This window comes from Hesperophylax consimilis, chromosome 6 (assembly GCF_061612785.1).
Source record: "Hesperophylax consimilis isolate HC1 chromosome 6, BYU_Hcon_1.0, whole genome shotgun sequence".
Classification (NCBI taxonomy): domain Eukaryota; kingdom Metazoa; phylum Arthropoda; class Insecta; order Trichoptera; family Limnephilidae; genus Hesperophylax; species Hesperophylax consimilis.
The window spans coordinates 32,905,842-32,926,079 of NC_142841.1; the positions used below are offsets into that span (position 1 = coordinate 32,905,842).

Below are 20,238 nucleotides of genomic sequence, written 5' to 3' on the forward strand. Positions count from 1 at the left end.
TTGCCAGTAAAAAAACTTTCGGACTAAATGTAACCGATGACCGCTAGTAATGCAAATATGTTTATAGAACGCAAAATAAGATAACGAACGGATAGCGGCCCGTTAAAGAAAAACGGTTCGTTACGTAACCGAAATTTGGTACTTCGTTTATAAAACCGGCCCTAAAAGATGAAAATTATATTTAGATAGTTACCTGAGAATGACGGCATTATTGGGGTCCTCCGAGAAGCCCATAATGCGTACAAAGTTTTCGGGGAAGACCCCCATCTTCCCCCTCAGTTCCCCCCTCCACCAGCCGCCGGGGCAGCGCTCCACACTGCGTATGACATCGCCGGGGCGCAGGGTCAGTTCATCTTCTTCTGTTGCGATGTACGCATTTTCTACCATAACATTAACTGAAATTAAAGAAAAAATAGAGCAAGTTAGATTGTGTTAATATTAAAAAAAAATATTACGCAATACAAAGAATAAATCACTAGTATTTTTAATAGTTATATTACTTGCATTGAAAGATCTTTTGTTTTTAAATTTCCATAACAAATAAGGTTTACAATTTTAAATTACAAAGCATTTTATTTCCTATTGATTATATCCTGATTTGTCCTTCGCTTCTAAACCTTTAATTAAAATTTTTCTCAAAATTTCGAATTTGGACTTGACTTAGACTGTTTTACGAAGAATACCGACGAAATTAAAAAAAAGAAACAGGGATAATATGTTCCAGGGAATACCGTGTAAAAAAATAAAGTAGAGGAAAATAGGTGATAGATTTTAGTGTCTTAAAATCACTCCAGGATTTCTAAAATGATACATATTATTTTTCGTTCCTACATTATTACTGGAGTGTATCTATGCACGGGGGAGAGAAAAAAAATCTAGGATTCTAATAAGAATATATATTATCATTACGCATTGTTAACCGTATCATATCAAAATTGTGTAAAAACATTATTGACTGCGCAGTGAAACCGTTTCGTAAGGTTTTCAAGGGGATGAGAAAAAACTTCTAAAAGTATTAAATAAATAGTGTAACGGTATTATTAAATAAATGCACAATTTTAACGGTGAACACAATTAGTCTTTATTTTGGGTACAATAAATTTGCAAGTATGACACGTACTTATAGCAGTTCAACAATAGTAAGACCACTTTATGGGTTTGCTAATGGACAGGTTACATCTGTCGTTCCTCCCAAAGGAACGTAATATGTTCCCTTTGTTTTACTAAAAGGGTTTCAACGAGTATTTTCTCTCTCTAAGTTAATTGAACTCCTAAAGTCAATGGTTCACTAAGCATCGACCAGATCTGCCAGAGGTGGCTGAAGTTAGGTAATTTCACTTTCTAGAGCAAAAATATGACTTTTTATCGGTCATCACAGCTGTGATCCAGGAATCACATCTGTAAGCCTGTGGTAAGGTGAAAAACTAACCAATAGAATCCCTCGTCCTGTAGTAAGAGACGAAGTGATGCGAGATTGACAAAGTATTCGAGATGGAAGCTCGGATATCGCATTATAATAGGTCATTAAATTATTAATGGAGAATATTTGATGGTTTTCTATCTCTTAGGGGAACTCCATGCATATCACCATGGCAATGAGGATAGGTGGTGAATAATGGGGGCATTCAAGAGTGTCGGATAAGTTAACGGTAGAAGTAGGAATAATTTATATCAGGAATGTTGGTAATCAAACATTAATAACTCAGTTACGAAGCAATTAGTTGTACAATTCTTCAAATATCTTCCATAAAAGCTGTAAACGTTTGGAATCAAGTAAATATTTGTATTTGAATAGCTGGTATTTCTCTAAACGTTCCATCCATATTGATAAACATTTGGTATTATGCAAAGTTAACTTAACAAGACTCCAATCAAGCTATGCAATCCATCTAGGGTTAAAAACAATGGATGCAAAATAAAAAAATTAAATTTAATCTCTAACAAAAAAAAACCTGAAACAATAATATGGGATTGTATGATTAGACAAAAAAATGTCTTAAATTTGTTTATTCACTTATTGGTATGAGATATTGATACAGTCAATAAAAAGGCTGGCTTTTTTCCTAAAGCATTCCTTATTAATATTATAATTTAACCGCTTCATGCTTTTAAACGAGTCACGCTTGCGCGCTAAATGCGTTCCAATTTCTACTAGCCCGAGTGACGCACGCCGGTTTCGACTTGCAGCGTTCTATTTTTAGCTAACACGAGTAACGCTCGTGAAAGTTAGCGATGTATTTTACTCAGTTTGAATTTGCCTGCAGTTGAGATCGGTCGTGTTTTTGAGCTGCTTATTTCGTTATATCTTATTTTATTTTATTTATTTGGGAAAATCAACAGATTATTTACATATATAAGAATAAATTAAATAATAAAGATAAAATCCAATAACAGATTTTCACTTAAAATTATAATAATAATAAAAAATATTAAAACAAGAAACTAAGGGTTCTGTACCCGTGGCCTGAGAAATTTACAAAAAATACAAAATTGTAAATAATAAATAAAAAATAATAACAGATCTAGGAACACAAATAAATTAAAATTTAAAATTAACTGATATACTAATATATTAATAACCAGCTAAATTTCAAAAATTTAAATTTAACTGATATACTAATAACCAACTAAAATTCAAAACAAAATGTATTGTAAAATTTCAACACAGCAGCAATCAATAAAAGCACTACACAATAGCAATAATAACAATATAATAAATGTATACCTACAACTAAATTGAACACATGAGTATAAATTGGAAGGTAAGTAACTGGAAAGGATTCAAAGCAATAACATGATAACTTCAAGTAGAATATTTAAAATTATTTAATGTTAGTTATTACATATCTTTTAAAGGTTCCTAAATTACTTGAGAATATGTCCATATCATTAAAATTCTTATTAAATATACTACAGGCTCTGAATATAAACGCATTTTGTCTTATATTAGTAGAACATTTATGGAGATGAAAAAGTGATTTTTCTCTAGTTCTAACGCTCGGGACTCTAAAATTAATTTCAGACAGAAGGGGAGAACAATCAATAAAGCCATTGATAATTTTATGGAGATATATTATATCTGCGGAGTCTCTTCTAGTTTTTAATGGCTTAAGTCCATAAAGGTCCATCGAGCTGTTTACGTCAAGGTTTGAATTTAGTTTGAAATTTAAATGATGGACAAATTTTCTTTGGATGGCTTCAATGCGATTTATGTAAATATTATATTGAGGATTCCATATGGGAGAAGCGAATTCAAGATGACTGCGAACATAAGAAAAATACAATATTTTAAGTGCTATGATATTATTAAATTCTTTTCCAATACGGAATAAGAATCCTAGCATTCTAAGGGCTTTCTTAACAATCATATTAATATCTTATTATATCTTATTAGTATTTTAATTGAAAAATGTAAAAACTTTGAAAAAACATTTAAAAAAAAATTATGTATATTAAAAAACCCTACCATTAAGTGGTGATGCGCTCATATCTGATTTCACAATAATTTAAGGTGATGCACTACGTCGTGTAATACTTTAAATTGAGCCGCTATCATAACAACCCTTACGTAGATGGCGATAAGGTTTAAATTCCCGCTTAACACCATCCACTTGTTATGATTTATGCAAGAAAAAAACATGGCCAAAAAGGGCCTTTTATTTTATTTTGTGGATGTTCAGGCATAAATATTTAATTTTTTTTCGATCATTTTATAAATAACTTAATTTGCCACATTATACAATAAAATCATAACCGAAAATGGGTTCGTAAGTAGGAGATTTTGAACTTTAAAGCAGTTTTCATAGGCCTTTACATTATTTTTTTCTGGGCTTATAAAAAGACTTATCTAAAAAATACTCGATTATTTCAAAGGCCAAGATGTATTCTACTCGCAGTATTTATTTAAAGCTTCTGAAACATTTCTAGGCGACCAAATTTTCAAACTAAAAACACACGTTTTTGCATTACACTACGTATGGCATCGCCTTAACAGTAATCGAGTTGTTTTAAATTGAAAATAAGTTAATCCTTTCTTCTCTCCAAATAAGAATCTAATTGGTTTATATTAGTAGAATCGACGAAATGTTGTGGAAGTTTTTTCCATGCATCCACTACTCTATTTGCAAGGAAGTGTTTTCTAGGATTGGATGCAAAAGGTAGTTTATTATTTTTTTTTGTGTGTCCACAGAGATTTATATTTTTGTTGGTGGAGAAGATTTCTTGGATACCAGGACAACTATACTGTCCAGATAAAATTATGGTTGTCTCAATAAAGTCACCCCTTTCTCTTCTTTCCTTTAACAATGGTAATCTTAATTCTTTTAGTCTATCTTCATATTGCCGGTCTTTCAAAGCGCTTGGTATCTTGTCTCTGTACATAAACATATATCTTTTTAGATAAATTTGAAAAGAAAACATTACATTGAAATGAAGTTTCAATTTTCTAAGAAATACATAATGAAATCTATTGGTTCTGAATATTCTGAAATTGAATAATTATATTCTCTCGTAGCAAATCCAACTCTGCTTTTAATGCTATAATAATAATATGTAATATCATTTAGGAGTGTTAAATTTCTTCTAAATAAAAATTCTACAATATAACCCTTTTGTTTTGACAACTTCTTGGGGTGCGTAAAAACACGCAAGCCGAACTGCCAAGGTGAACCACGACTTATGGGAAAGGAACAAAGCAACCGTAAATGGCGTGAAACACCGCTTGCAGTTGCTTCGTTACTTTCGCATAATTTGTGGCTCGACTCATGCATTTTTTCTCCTGTCTATATGCAGCATTGGATGGCATAATACCATGTTGAGATTTTTAATAATTAAGTAATATTTATTAATTCAAGTTGAAGGAGCAATTACAATAATATATATTTTTAACCTTGATATTTTTTTTACTACACGGATGATTTTCCGAAGAGATAGTTTACTTAAAAGTTTCCCTTTAAATTCTTCATTCTTTAAGTTGGCCGTGGGAAAACATTCTGTTAGCCTGTAAAACACAAATTGAATGCAAACGTTTTTTCTCAAGTTATTTTGTTGATACACGAATGTGGGGAATATATTGAGTCATAATATATGAATTATGACAATTCGTTGAGCTTTTCCTTTTTTCAACACATTTAATCTTAATAAAAAAAAATACTGATTGCCGTCAGTCATAAATGAGGAAAATCCTATTCAGAAATAAAATTGATTATAATTTTACAACTAAATTAACCGCAATGTAATTCCACAGGAGCAGGCACATAGAATGGAACGTAGTACAATGTTGTCTTGGCCTACACTACTTTCTTTATCTAAATGAATGCATCGCCCATTCATACCATAAAACAGGGTGATTTTAATCAAGTTTCAACTTTTAAACTAAATAATTTTTTTACAAAATTTTCTATCGGAAAAATTGTCATATTTATTGCAACTGTTAAAACATATACAATTTTTTTAGCCTTTTTCATACAAAGCTTAAATTTGCATTTGAAGCCAAAATACTTGACCAAATCGAAAAATATTTTTTAAACGCAGCCGTTCCACTTTACAGTTGTGGTTTTGATTGTGCATTAAAGATACTACCATATTTTAAGATGTACAAAAAATGGAACTACTTACAAAGATAACAGACTGCAAATGCCGAATGAATGAGTTCATTCTGCAATGTAAAGAGCGTTTACTGTTTGACACTTGCGATAGTTGTTATACAAATAGATTCATTTATGTAAGCTTTGCAATAATTGCAATAATAGTCAGGTTGGTACTGACTCACCATGAGAATTAAAGGTCAGTTGCTCGGAGTCAACAAATTAAAAAGCATTCCTGCAATTATTGTATGTTGTAGTTTACAGCATAAGTAAAAGCATAACACATTTGCATTTGTGGTATTGATGATGCTATGCAGTCTATTGGTAAAACATAAAAGAAAAAAATAACACAGTGAAAGGTGGATTCACTTGGTGGTTTATATTTCATAAATCAAATGGAGAAATTAATCATACTAAGTTATAGAAAGTGAAGTTGATGGGGAATAGTAAAGAGGTGAAATATCTGGCTTTTTAGATTTGGTCACTAAACATAGCTAAAGCCTTTTTTTAATATGAATACTCAACTATCTGAAGCCAATTGTTACAATATACTGTCAAATTACCCATTTGGTAACACATCTAATACATATTTTTTCTTTAATTTTGAAATATTTTGTGTTTGTATGTAGATTTACTTTATGTTTGTGATTACTCTTATGTTTGCTTCACTCAAATGTAAATTGTTAACCTCGATACAGGCTTAGCCCTAGTGAGGTTGATTTTTATGTGAAATAAAACGTGTTTTATGTATAGTATATAAATAAATAAATAAATGGGACAATGGCAATGTACGAGACAATATACCGTCCGTACAATAACTGTAGATACGAAGGTAGCTGGGTACACTTGTCAGCGTTCTCAGTCTTGGTAGATGTTGCAGAGGTTTGTGGTGGAGTTTAAAGCCACGATCAGAGAGGAATTTATTTCCAGATCTGAGCTGACGAAAAGAATTTATTACTGGCAAAAACTGAATTTAATACTGAATAAAAAACACTTGAAAATATTTCTTGAGACTTTGGAGACTTGGAGATGGTTTTTCAGGAGAGAGGATTCCCTTTCAGAGGTAGTTGTTGAACTGAACTTGTATGGAATTCGATTCTCTATTTATAGAACGTTTTCAAATCGAGCCCTCTTGGAGGAGTTCTATCCTCTTTAGTGAGGAGTAAAATGGTTAGGTATTTTTCCTCTTTGCAATTATCTTGTTGAGAGGAAAGTTATATTTTAATATGATACCTTTAACCAAGTCAGCTCAATCTACCAAAACCATCTCCCCCAGTCTCGTTTATTTATTTTATAATAAATTATACAAATTTTCATATTGGGTTTGAAGTTAAATATCTTTGGTTTGAACATTTCCCAAAGAGTAACAAACATATTTAGGTATAATTTTTTATGTTATTATGTTAGCATATAATCATTTCTTGATGTTGATATTTATTCCGTGGTTGTATCTTCTATTATTTTCTCGTAAATTGAGTTTGATGTCATCACAAATAGTCGTATTGAATTTCGTTATCATTGTTTGATAAGAATCTCAATGGGATATGCTGTGCTGTGATTGGTCGAAAGTTCGGCGGCCAACATGGAATTCCATCCGGGTAGTATGAAGGGGGGTCAACGTAAATACTGGGTTGCTTCCTTAGCGGGGGTTATTTCGTGGGTTGGTGGCTCCGAGTGAGGTGGTAGATGGTTATTTTTAGATGTGTTTCAGGTTCTGCTATTATATTGCTATGTAATTATCTTGATTAATCACATATAGCACATCATTTGATTGAGTAATTATGATGTAAAGATTTCCAATTGTGTCGGCGACACGGTATCAAGCGGTTTCGGGGTTTGAGTGTTCTTGCGATTTTTGCGTAAATATGAATTTTTTTGAAAAATTCTGGATGTCTGGATACGTATGATACAGGCATCTTTATTTGGGGTATGTTGTGAGGCTAAAGGGACTGAGGGATGAGAAAGAGGAAGGTTGGGAAATACTTAGCATTTCAAATACGGTCTTTCACCAGGGCGATATTGAGATCATATCAATCTCAGGAGGTGCAAATAAACAATATTTTAATTAATTCAAATCTTTAATGGCCTTCGCAAGGTTATGAGGTCTTTTTCTAAGGATCTCACCGTTCTGCTAAGTATGTCCACAATTTGGGCCAATAAACATCGCTAAAGCATTTTCAAGAAATGGCTCTAGTATACATTTGTTCATTCCTAAATAGGGAAAAAACTGAAATGTTGAAAACATGAATCATTTAGTTAGGAGCAGAATACTGAATGTAAGAAAGTTTTAATATGCATACTATGTAACTGAGTAGAATAAGTATTTCGATAAGAATGATGAGTCATTGCACAACTCATATGTACGTACATTATGTTAATCATACTATTTGGTAATTTATGTTAATGACCACTTGTATCTACATTTAAAGGAAATTACATTCCTATGTATGTTTTATCACACGAATTTACCAAATTCCATCTTAATGTATTGCATCGGAGTATGTGGTTTACAAATAATGTGACAATTAAAACTGTGCACGAGTATAGTCCGATACATATAAATTTTAAAAGGAGGAAAATTATTTTGTTTTAGTTCCATTCATTTTTGCATCCAAAAAATGTAGGTACTCCAGTGATGTCACCAATTGCACAGATAATTGAATCAAACTATAGAGAAAGTCACAATGATTTTAACTGTTGGTTAGATAAAACCTCCAGTATTGGAAGGCATAGTTTTGTAAATAACCAATAATAGCGCTAATAAAAACAACAAATTGAAATATTTTTTCTTCATATTTGTTGTAATCAGAAAAATTACACACATCAAACAAACCTCACGCAATGTCTTAAAATGGGTAGGCAGAGAAGATAGAATGCCACATAATTCTCTTTTGGCACAAACTCCTTGCTTCATTCACATTCATGCATACTCTTCTGTAATATCGACTACTTAGTAACTGGACAAATCAGAATTTTTTTTAGGTTTAATAAGTTACGTTAGGTTAACTTTACAGGGTATTTAGGTTTAATAGGTTAAGTTCACAGGCCATTTAGGTTTGATAGGTTACGTTAGGTTAGGTTTAAAGGCCATTTAGGTGTAATAGGTTACGTTAAGTTAGGTTTAGAGGCCATTTAGGTTTAATAGGTTATGTTAGGTTAGGTTTATAGGCCTTCTTTTCATTACTTTTAATGACTTTATATTACATATAATACATTTTTCAAAAGTGTGTTCAATAGCCACTGTCCTGAGTTGCCATGGAAACAAATCCTTGACATAACCGGATATTAATTAACTTGATCATTTGATGCCTTTCTGGGGAATCCATTGCATCCACGTGTTATATAATATTCTCCCGATGTTCCTTTTCTTAAACTTATGTTCATTACGCTTAAATCAGCCTGGCGTTATTTTCAAATCTCTCATTCGTAAAACGGTGGAGAGTGGAAAATGCTATCAGTATCACCCCGGTGTAAGCACCGTTCAGAATTGAAACACTGCTTGAAACGGCTTTGGCCATGTTTGGTGACGAGATTTGAATAGCCAGATACATCCCCACCTTCCTTTCTCCTCCCCGCTGCCTTCAGCATCACAACATGGATGGTTTTGAATTCACATAAAAAATACATACCTCACCAACTCGCGATACTTAAAAGGAACCCTCTTACTTTTATCTTCATTTATTATTTTATATTTTTTACATTTCCCTAAAGTTTAAGTTTAGACTTATGGAATTCAATACTTCGTTTGTGTGAAAGCACTATGAAACAATTATTTTATTTTTTTATTTTTATTTGGTACATTATTTTGTTACAATTTATGTTTTCCAGTAATGTAGGCCTCACTGGGTGGCTTGCCCGTGCTGAGGCCTTCATTTTATAATATGAAAATCTAATCTACATATTACATTTAAAGAGAAGATAATAAATTTGAAAAGAAAATAATAAATTTGAAATTAAAAATACGAAATACATAATAATACATTTAAAATTAAAAAATAATATAATGAAAATAATATTGTGTGTTTGTGAGTGATGTGTGTTTATGTTGGTTTTGTGTGTTACGTGTAGGTTTTATTTTTATTTTATGCTATGATATTTTGGTAATATTGTCTTTTTTGTTCTTTAATCCATTTTGAAATTTTGTGTGTGAATTTATTTTTATTTTCCTCAATTTTAATTTCAAATTTTACACTGTTGAAAGCGTTTATAGCATGGTATTGGTAGTGTCTTTGTCCAAAGCTTGAATTTACTGTCGGAGTTTTTATATTTTCTTTTTATCTTTTCTTTTACAATACATTTATATATATTATAAATACAATATTTTAAGTTGATGTGACCAACAAAATTCGCCGATAACCATATTATTGTATTGAATTAGGAATGACCACCAGCAAATATGATTTAAGATTTTCACGGCCAAAAGTATTTTTGTTATTTGTTTTTGGGGTATTATGCCGTGTAGCGCTAACTCCTTCTTTAGCCAACGTTTCGGACAGCATTGCAGTGTCCATTATCAATGGACACTGATATATGATAATGTGATAATTGACATATATAAATGATAAGTGACATATGATAATGGGCACTGCAATGCTGTCCGAAACTTTGGCTAAAGAAGGAGTTAGCGCTACACGGCATAATACCCCAAAAACAAATAACAAAAATGACCACCAGCGTTTAACTTTTCGTAAAACCTTTTCAATGTACGTATATAGCCAGAAATGCAAAAAAACATTTAATGTCGACGCACTCAATCTGCTAACCTTTAGAGCAGTAAAATTTGCCAGGAAATAGCACTACCAGAAAGAATATAACGCAAATATATCAATATAAATATTGAATGAACTGTAATCGACTGAATGAAAGACAAAAAAAATATTTACACAAACTAACCTTTATTATCATTTGCAAAAACAAAGGAAGCTTTGCGAAATGATGAAATGCACAAACAATAAATGTACTGTGTTATTAAAATGTTCATAATTTAAAAAAATACTTGTAAGTAGGTATAGGTACTGTATATCGTTTTTTTCAAATACTTAAATATCCTCTCTCCCACAGGGGACTTTCTTTCATTAAAATCTCCCATATTGTTGGCCAGTGGTAAGGAAATATATAGTTGTATGTTGGCTCGAACACATTACTCTATGCATTGCTTGCTAACAGCATGTTTCAAATATCTTATTCAACTTTATAAAAGAAAATCCCAGTGAAATTGAAAACCTATAGTAAAAAGAACACACTGGAAGCATCAATTTCGAACATACACAATAATTGCTGATCCTTTCTTGCTAAAAACAATAAGCTGGCATAAACAAGACAGAAGGCTGTTTTTCAGTGACGATTGGCAAGGATATCACTTTTGAAAATGCATACATATGTACCAATACACACAATCCTAAGTTTGTGTTGTTTGGGTCAGTTATGCATGACCTGTTGCAAAAAAAATATCACTAATGGTTTGTATATTGTCCTTAAGGCGATACACCACGTCGTAACATTTGGAATCGGTCCGCTAACAATAAGACTCCTTGTAGACGATGATTAGATTTAAAATCCCACTTAATACAAGTCGCCTGTCTTGTTTTATCCAAGAAAAAAATATCACCAAAAAGTGTGTTTTATTTTATTTTGCAAACTTTAAGCACAAATATTTAAACGTTAAACAATCATTTTCTAAATTATTCAATAAAACCATGACCGAAAATGGGTTCGTAAGTAGGAGATTTTTTTAAAACTTTTTTTTATTGTACTTAAAAGCAGTTTTTATAGGCCTGATTACACTTAATTTTTTTGGAATTATAAAAAGACTTTTCAAAAAAAGTGCTTGATTGTTTTAAAGGTCAATAAGTGTTCTACACGCAGTAAAATGAAAGGATCTAAAATAAAAACACATGATTTTGCATTAATTTTCTGCAATTCACCTTCAAATTGATTATAGCTATACCCAGATTATGGGATGCATATCAGCAATAATTAGCAACATTTTACTGTCATAATAAAACAAGCATGCGCTAATCAAAAAAAGCTATTGAAGGTCTTATTGCCGATACGAATTTTCAGAGAGAATGCATATTTTAACAGATATTTTTATTCAGCATGATTTATTGAGAGAATATTTTTCGTCGGGTGCATTGTATTAACGTGTGAAATAAAATATCATTGAACCTGGCCATGAGAAATACTTTTATTAAAAAACATTTCCAGATATAAAAAAAGACAATTTTTATACTCGTGTCATGATTTTATATAACCTAAGCCGTCTTACTCATAATAGATAATACAGAGGGATAAGAATAGTAACAACAAAAATGAAAAAAAAAAAAAAAAACAGTAATACCCTTTGGCAGCACTATCAGATGAATATTTTAAATCGAAATATCGATTTACCAAAGCAAATATGGAATGCATATCAAATTTTGAAGCAATTCAAAGCAGACCGGGTCAACGACATCGCAAATGTCATCTGAAGAAACATGAAGTTAGCAACTAAATGCGAAATGAAAAAATGACCGTGTTTTTGAGGATAAGAACAAAGTGATTCCAGTGAAAAAAACTAGCATAAATATTATGAGTAAATATTTTAATGTATAGCTATACCAGTGCTGCAGCGGCGTATTAGGGAATCTTTATAAGTAAGACTGCTAACGTTTTAGGAACTGTTGGCAAGAAAAATAATAAAGTACATATTGGAATATTCTCATACATAAATAACAACTAATTATACTATGCACATACTTATTTTACAAGCATCATTACATCACCTTTAATTAAATAGACTGTTTAATAGCCGACTGAACAAATAGTCACCTCTATGCTGAAGTTACCAATCTGTCATTTTCACGAAAATGACTTTTCGATTCTCTATTTGATGATACGCACCTTGGCGAATCAACTAAATAACTTCAGAAGTTACTGAGTTATCAAACTTTGCAAACCTTAGTTATATTATGAGTCATTTGAATAAACCCATGGTAAATTTACAAAAAAAGCAGATAGAAACATTTACCATGGTGTAAAATATGAATTATCAATAAAATAGACCATAAATGACTTGCGAATCTGACATATAAAATAAAACAATAGTTTTTTAGCTCTCCTCAAAAGTTGACTTTTAGCAGATTCGCAACTTTAGCACGGAGGTGATGAAATGTGTCAGGTTTCCACCCTTGAGAGGCGGGAGGGTAACCAACACCCTTGCCATCTGTCACCCCAAGTTGCACACTACGTTTGGTGACTTAGCAGGGGTACCCGGGTTCATGGAGTGAGCATTGGGGGCCGTTCAAGTATTATGTAAGCACTGTAGGGGGGCAGGGGGGTCTTTGCTTTGCTTATTTTTGATGACATGGGGGGTGGGGGGGTTGAGATAGTGATTACGTCAGCACTGCTCAGCAGTAGTTATTTTTTTTTACACATTGGCAACCCACACATTGTCTATGTTTGAAAACCGAATACATATTCGGGGATTCCCACAAATAATTAATACGTTTAGATACTCGCTTAGAAGCGAATGGGGGAATTACCGCGCGCTACTCACTTCATTCAAAATTTCTTCCATCAATCTATTGTTTCGTTTCAGTACGATTGACGATTTGACATGTTGTAAGCAAATCAAAGCAAATTAATATTTGTGTTACCGTTGATCCTCTTTCGCTTATGAATCATAAAAAAACAGAATACATTAACAGAAAAATGCATATAGGTACCAATTTTTACGTAAGCATGGGAGGGGGGGGGGGGGGGTAAGAGCTTTGCTTAATTTTGGTAACAAGGGGGAGGTGGGGGTAAATAATTGTAATAAATAATAAATCTAAACCAAAATATCCTCTGTAGGCACTCAAATACCTAGCTATTTAATTATAACCATAAATATTTTACACAACATTTAAAAAAAATTTAAATAAAGAATTATACAATTAATCCGAAGAAATTACATCATCTCAGTGACATTTCTTTTTTCAAACATTCAGGCCGGTAGGTACAATAATATAGATTATTCAGATTTGACAGCTCGTAGTGGGAAAGTAGGAACCACAATCATGCAAACTCTGGTGGGATAAAAAGGAAGTATCTACCACGGCCACCATCTTTAACCAGAATGTAAAAAACATATTTACAAACAGATAAAATGCCAAATGGTCGAGTTAAAACAGAACTTCGCTACGCTGTCAAATATTAGACACTAGTCCCCGGAATTGCCCGGGCTTTATGCAGAGTTTTTGCAAATCGGATTTAGACAGATGATGACGGATGAGATTAGATAAGACAGTAATTTTCCTCTTATTTTGAGTCAAGTATAAAAATTCTGCTTTAAGGGGTGGGGAAAGGGGATGGGGGGTGGTTTTTGGAAATCTCATGTAGATAGTCACAATCTTGTTTGAAGGTAAAGTGTGCAAAATTTCATCAAAACTGTAGATTTGGATAAAAACAAAGACAGGCGGTTGTCCACCATAGACAGTTTCTTGTATATGTATAGACTAGCTGTACTTCGCAACGCTTTTCTGTGGCTCAGTCAGTCAGACTGTGTGCAGACAGAGAAACAATAGCGCGTTTACTTTTACGTCCAACAGATGGCGCAGTCTTAAAAAAAAAAGCTATTTTTTACCTGTCACAGGAGAAATCTATATAACATAGGTATTTAAAAAACGGTTCCATGATATTTCATCAAAATGAAAATTCAACCAACCTTAAAAAGTCATATAGTCATTAAAAATGATGAAACAAAAACTATGTTTAGTAGTTACCTATGTAACCTAGTTTTTGTTTCATCACTTTTCATGACTTCATATCACTTTTTGCAGGTGTGTTTAATTGTCATTTTGATGACATACCCGGTCACCATAAAAAACACATGCGTATTCGAATGCAACATTGTGTCGAAATTTCAAAGTAAGCGCCCCTGAGGTGATATCTCACAAAAGCGGCGCTATACAAATTGTCCAATAAATAAATAAATAATAATAGGTAAAGAACTTTCGGAGATTTAAGATTTTGAAAAAAAAAGAACATTAACATTTATATAGATTATTATTAAATATTAAGATTTATTATTTATTGTATTATTTTGTCAAATGTAACGCAAATTAAAGAGGCAATTTAAATTGGCAAATTTTCAAAACAAACCTACAAAGGCTGTGCGGTGAGCGATATCCCGCAAGTACCCATTTAACATATTTATCTACTTTATCTAACATTGCTCAGTTAGAAAACTATTTTGAATAGCAGGTGGCCACACAATATACACGAGGCAAGTCATAAAACTAGATAACGAAACCGGCAAAAAGGACAAGTCTACTTTAATCGTCAACACAAAAAAATAACTGTACAACATTTTGAAATATATGTTATCTTCTCTTGAAAGTGTGAAGGGCCAGACGGATTAGTAGGATACTATGAAACTAAAGTGGCGTGCCTTGGCGAAATTTATATATTCTGCATTTCATTTAAAACATATTATCAGACTCATTTCATCGGGTTTGCCTCTCAAGCGGGAGCCAACAATAGTTATTTTTCGGTTTGAAACTTCGCTGTATTGCCTACAAGCAAAATACATAACCGAAATTCATTTGTAAAAATTCCCCATTCAAATATGTTCAATAAATTTATTTGTTTATCTGGGGTGAGGATTTTAAGAGCCCAAGACAGGTTTTCCCGCTTCAAATTTGACACGTTCGTTTAAACGATCTTGTGTCAATGTGTTAATTAAAAGCATAAGGAAATTTAACTGCAGGTAGTAAAGTTATTTTGTGGCATGGTGAACTGAACATGGGATGAATATTATACACCAAGAAAATAAGCTGTCCTTATCAAAGATTTACTTACATTTTTCCAACAGTGGGCTGTAATCGTTGTAAAACAAAATTCCCTTCAAGTACACTGTAAAGTCAACACACTATACTGTCTGTATCAGACACACACACATGCAGCTCTACAATATTATCTATTCTGGCATCCATGTACACTCTGTACAAAGATAAAAGTTCTACAAAATGTTGACAGTAAAACCAGTTGATGGATTTGCAACTTATCAGATATAAATGTGGTGCTATTTTGGAATTTTTATCGCATGATAAAATTATAAAATAAAAACTACCTGTGTTTGAATTCATTTCAAAGATAAACATTCCTGGGTACAAATATCCTGAGTAATCCTCCTGTCCATTATAAGCAGCAAATGTTGATTGTGCAATGATGGAGGGTTTATTTTATTTTATTTTTACTTTTTCATATATACAGCATAACATTGCCATCAACAAAAGTAAGAATAGTGAAAGTACAAAAACTCAAACAAAAGTATTAGGTAACAAGCATAAAATTTAAAAGTTCAACATCTCAAAGAAAGGCATAAAGTAACAAGTATAAAATGGAAAAGTACAACAACTCAAATAAAAGGAAAAGTACAACAACTCAAAGACAAGTATAAAGTAACAAGTATAAAATGTTAAAATATCTAAAAGTATAAAATGTACAAAAAATATTATTTATTTAAAAAAGTTTTAAAAAGTGAGTACTGCTAAGTATGAGCAATGAAGAAGAAAATAATTAACAGGAGAAGAAAATCTTCGATAAATCTAACTGTTCATTGAAAAAGTTCAATATCAAGTTTCCAGTTGTGAAATTTTCATTTTCTATCACTCTTTTTGTGCCATTAAGGGCACATTTAGCTAGCAAAGGATTGCACCTTGACGCATGGGTGGGAACCTGACACTTTGGACCAGTTGGCTACTCAACAGTCATTATTGGAACCTATAAATTTCATTATGATGACTAGTAGTAGTTCTGTGAACAGTAGAAGAAAAAAGTGTCAAAACATAAAATACAAATAGGAAATAAATTCGAGATAGAAGCATTACAAATAATAATATTGTCATTACAACCCATGGCAGGATGCCATTTATTATTTAAGGATGCATGTCCTTTGCATATCAGATAATAAGCGCAGACATTAAGTGCAATGATCTCCACACCGAGGCTTACTGTCTGAACTTGATGAATGTCAGGGTCTGTATCAAAATAATCAGCAACAACAGACTTTTAATTCATTCAAAAAATATTATATTATATTTATCACTAACTATCAGGCCTTTTCTCCAGAGAGGTTAGACTGACACAATTCTGTCTTGCTCATGGCACACACTCCTTGCATCACAATTCTGTCTTGCTCATGGCACACACTCCTTGCATCACAATTCTGTCTTGCTCATGGCACACACTCTTTGCTTTACTCAAATTCACGCATCGTACCATACATACTCTTCTGTTATTCTGACTTATGCCTTCCTCAGCCATTTCCGACTTCTTCTACTATTCTCTCTTGCATTATAATATCATACTCTCCTGATTGTCCTTTCCCCATCCATTGTTCCTTATTTAATCTTTTTACTTACTTTCTGCTCATTTGCAATACAGTAATGGTTTTACTATATACAACCATCAGGGATCTCAGTTCTACCAAATTTAGTCTATTTTGTCCTTTTCATACATAAGGGTTGGTATCAGAATTACATTGTAGACTGCTAGCACTATTTGCTTCAACAATGAACTCATTTACTTGCTCCAAAAATTATTCACCGTTCACAACTATATAAAAGCGTTTTAACACCATCTCCATCAAATTCAATGATTTTGGAATAACTTAAAGACGGGTTGTTTCGGAGAATTTGAACAATTCATCAAATTTCAACGTTCATTTCCGGGTACTGTGAAAGTCCTATTCAAGATCTGTTATTATATCATCACAGGCTAGTTGCATGACAACACTGAAATAATAACAGAACTTGAAAAAATCTTTCACAGAACTGGGAAATTAACTTTGAAATTTTAAGAATTGTTCAAATAAAAGTGGCAGATCTATTTAACTGCACGCAAGGTAGGTACAAGAGGGCTATGCTATCAAATCTTTTCAATCAATATTAATTTAATCTAATTCTACCTTATTTGCACTATAGAAACTTATGTACTTGTATCTCTTGTTTACTTACTTACTTACTCTCTAATGTCATTTCACAATCAAATGCCACATATATTTGTAATTCTTTTAAAATATTTCTACGATTTTAACTGTGACATGTTATCATTGTTTATGGTATATTTATACCGTTGATATTAAATAAATAAATTCTCCAAAACAACCCGTCCTTAAAATCATTTATCAATCATTCTGCATTATCAATATTTACGTTCTCAAATGTAAAGACAATACCTATAGGATGTTTAAAATCAACAAATTAAAACATATTCTGAATATTTGTTGAAAAAAGACGCCGTTTCAATGGCCATCAAGTGAGAAATAAATTTTATGTTGCCATTTTAGGAAAACTAACAAATTTTATAATGCATACTAAGAACTTGATGATTCAACTAGATTGTAACAGGACGCATGTTTGATGTTCAATGATAAACGTGTGAGCAATCACAAAACATACAAAGTTGTCGGTACCTACCTATGTCACAACCATGTTCAAAATAATGTATAATGGTCAGAAAAACTTCATAACACGATTCATAAAGAAGAGTTACATTTTAAAAGATTAGGCAGGGTTCATGGGAAAAACAGATATTATGAATGTTTTTTGAACCGAGAATGAGGTTATGTAGTAGACATAATTAATTCAGTACTATCACATAGCTTATATTACCCAATACCTTACAAGCCTAGTCAAATAAAGCCTCATAACTGTTGGTGATCACAATTTAAGTAAAGATTAGCTTACAAAATAACAACCAGTTAAACTTTTTATCATTCATGACAGTGATACCCAACTTGTGTAGTAGGCAACCAAGTGAATTAGTAATTTCTTGAATGATAACAATGAATTTGTAGGATACGATAACACATTGTAAATATTTATTGCATTATTTATAAACCAGCTTTTTAATCGGATTAAATGCTCAAATGATCAGCACCCAAAGTAGTGGGTCAACTGAGACAGAAATATATGCCGCTTGTTCGACCCACAATCCCAAATATTGGTGTGGTGGAAAAGCTGCTTTGTATACAACAGACGGATTACTACGTAGTGTCAAGATGAGCACCTCAGGCCAAATAAAATGATGCCATTATGACTCATTTACGAAGCAAGTACTTCGGCGATATTGTCATAAATTTTGACACGACAGCTTCCATTGGCCCGTATATTTATGTTCTGCAGATCAAATACTATCGAGAAAGGAATGTACGAGCTGGCTACAAATATTCGCACAAAGGTTATAATAATAACAGGGGCGTGTGTATTCTACGTCAGCTTCGTGTCAAATGTACAGTTACCCATAACAAACAAAAGTGTGCATATTTGACAACTGTACTCACCCAATTGATTCATGGCGGCGTTTTCCATCTATAAAACGCAACAACTCGTTTTAAATATTTGGCACAAAACAATGACACTTTCACGAACTTGTTGACACATTATCGTCCAATTCACATGATTTTTTAAAGAATCTCGTTGCCATCACCGCTGGCAGCTCACCGTTTCCCGACCATTTTTCGATTTTGTATGACCTACACTGATTGATACATCTGTCTCTGTTACTTCTACCCGAAACCTTTTCGCCAGAGCGAATGGACGATATTATAATTTCTATATTTCCTAAACACAACAAACAATTTTCACAATATAGCGTAGGTGTACTGTAGCTTCTGTGGCTTCGTGGCGTTGGTTTCATTGTAGTTATCAAAAATCTACATAGATGTCTCAATCCCTAACAAAGAGAGAAAAGCTTTTGTGCGTCATAGATAGATGGCAAAGTGCCTTTTCATAGACATGTCGATTGTGGGGGGCTGGGGCGAATGAACTGCATTCTCACCCCTTCATGTTATTTGTTTTTTTCAGACACCCTTTATTACAATTCTCCTTCCCATCGTCACACAACTCAAATCGAATTTATGGGCACATAGATACCTACCAATATTTTTACAATGTGGAGTAATTTGTCTTCAATTTAACTTCATGTTATTTGTTTTTTTCAGACACCCTTTCTTACAATTCTCCTTCCCATCGCCACATAATCGAAATTATTGGCACATAGGTACTTACGAATATTTTAACAATGTAAAGTAATAATAAAATATGCCCCTTTATATTTTTTTGTAATAAATCTCTTCGGAACCCTTTTGTAAAAAAAGTTTGCACTATCTAATATTATTAATAAAGTATTTTATATAATATGTAGTATAATCGGCAGGCATTGTTAGCGGAAAACATGTAATAAAAAATAGGAAGTTAATAAAAAAATCGCAACATTTTATTAAAATATCTTTATTTCACGGAAATAAAACACCATCCAAGTATTAGGTAGATAGTAAAAAATATATTGAGTCATTTCTCCTATTTTTTCAGCTTTTCTTATACGTTAACAGAAAACATATTATAAAGTATTTAATTTTAATATTATTACAATCCATTTATCCAAGTTTCATAGATCTGCATTACAAATGAAACGATTCCCTTCTGAATGTTTTCCAGAGTATTTGTAGAGGCACTTTCCGTAGGCCCCTGCGGAAATACAAAATAAACAGTTTTTTAACAGTAAAACTTAAATGACGGTCCTCCACACTAACGTCCAAAATCAGGTAATACTAAAACGTTTTGTGAAATTTAAGATTCAATCCAGTATCTAAGCGATAATTGCAAATATCGTATTTTGATATAGA

The 20,238-nt window shown here is 32.3% G+C and overlaps 2 protein-coding genes across 3 annotated transcripts in view; both read right to left on the reverse strand.

Moving 5' to 3' along the window:
- cindr (CIN85 and CD2AP related) overlaps positions 1 to 19,131 on the reverse strand; it is a 69,774-nt gene extending 50,643 nt beyond the window's left edge. The window contains exons 1-2 of the mRNA XM_089632584.1: positions 18,895 to 19,131; positions 194 to 395 (exon numbers count right to left, since the gene is read on the reverse strand). Coding sequence (XP_089488710.1) covers positions 194 to 395; positions 18,895 to 18,922 — 230 coding nt within the window. The 5' untranslated portion in view covers positions 18,923 to 19,131. The remainder of the gene's footprint in view (positions 1 to 193; positions 396 to 18,894) is intronic.
- Positions 19,132 to 19,885: 754 nt separating this feature from the next.
- LOC149423229 (leucine-rich melanocyte differentiation-associated protein-like) overlaps positions 19,886 to 20,238 on the reverse strand; it is a 39,015-nt gene continuing 38,662 nt past the window's right edge. For both annotated transcript variants that reach the window (XM_089632920.1, XM_089632921.1), the window contains exon 6: positions 19,886 to 20,080. In XM_089632920.1, coding sequence (XP_089489046.1) covers positions 20,001 to 20,080 — 80 coding nt within the window. In that variant the 3' untranslated portion in view covers positions 19,886 to 20,000. The remainder of the gene's footprint in view (positions 20,081 to 20,238) is intronic.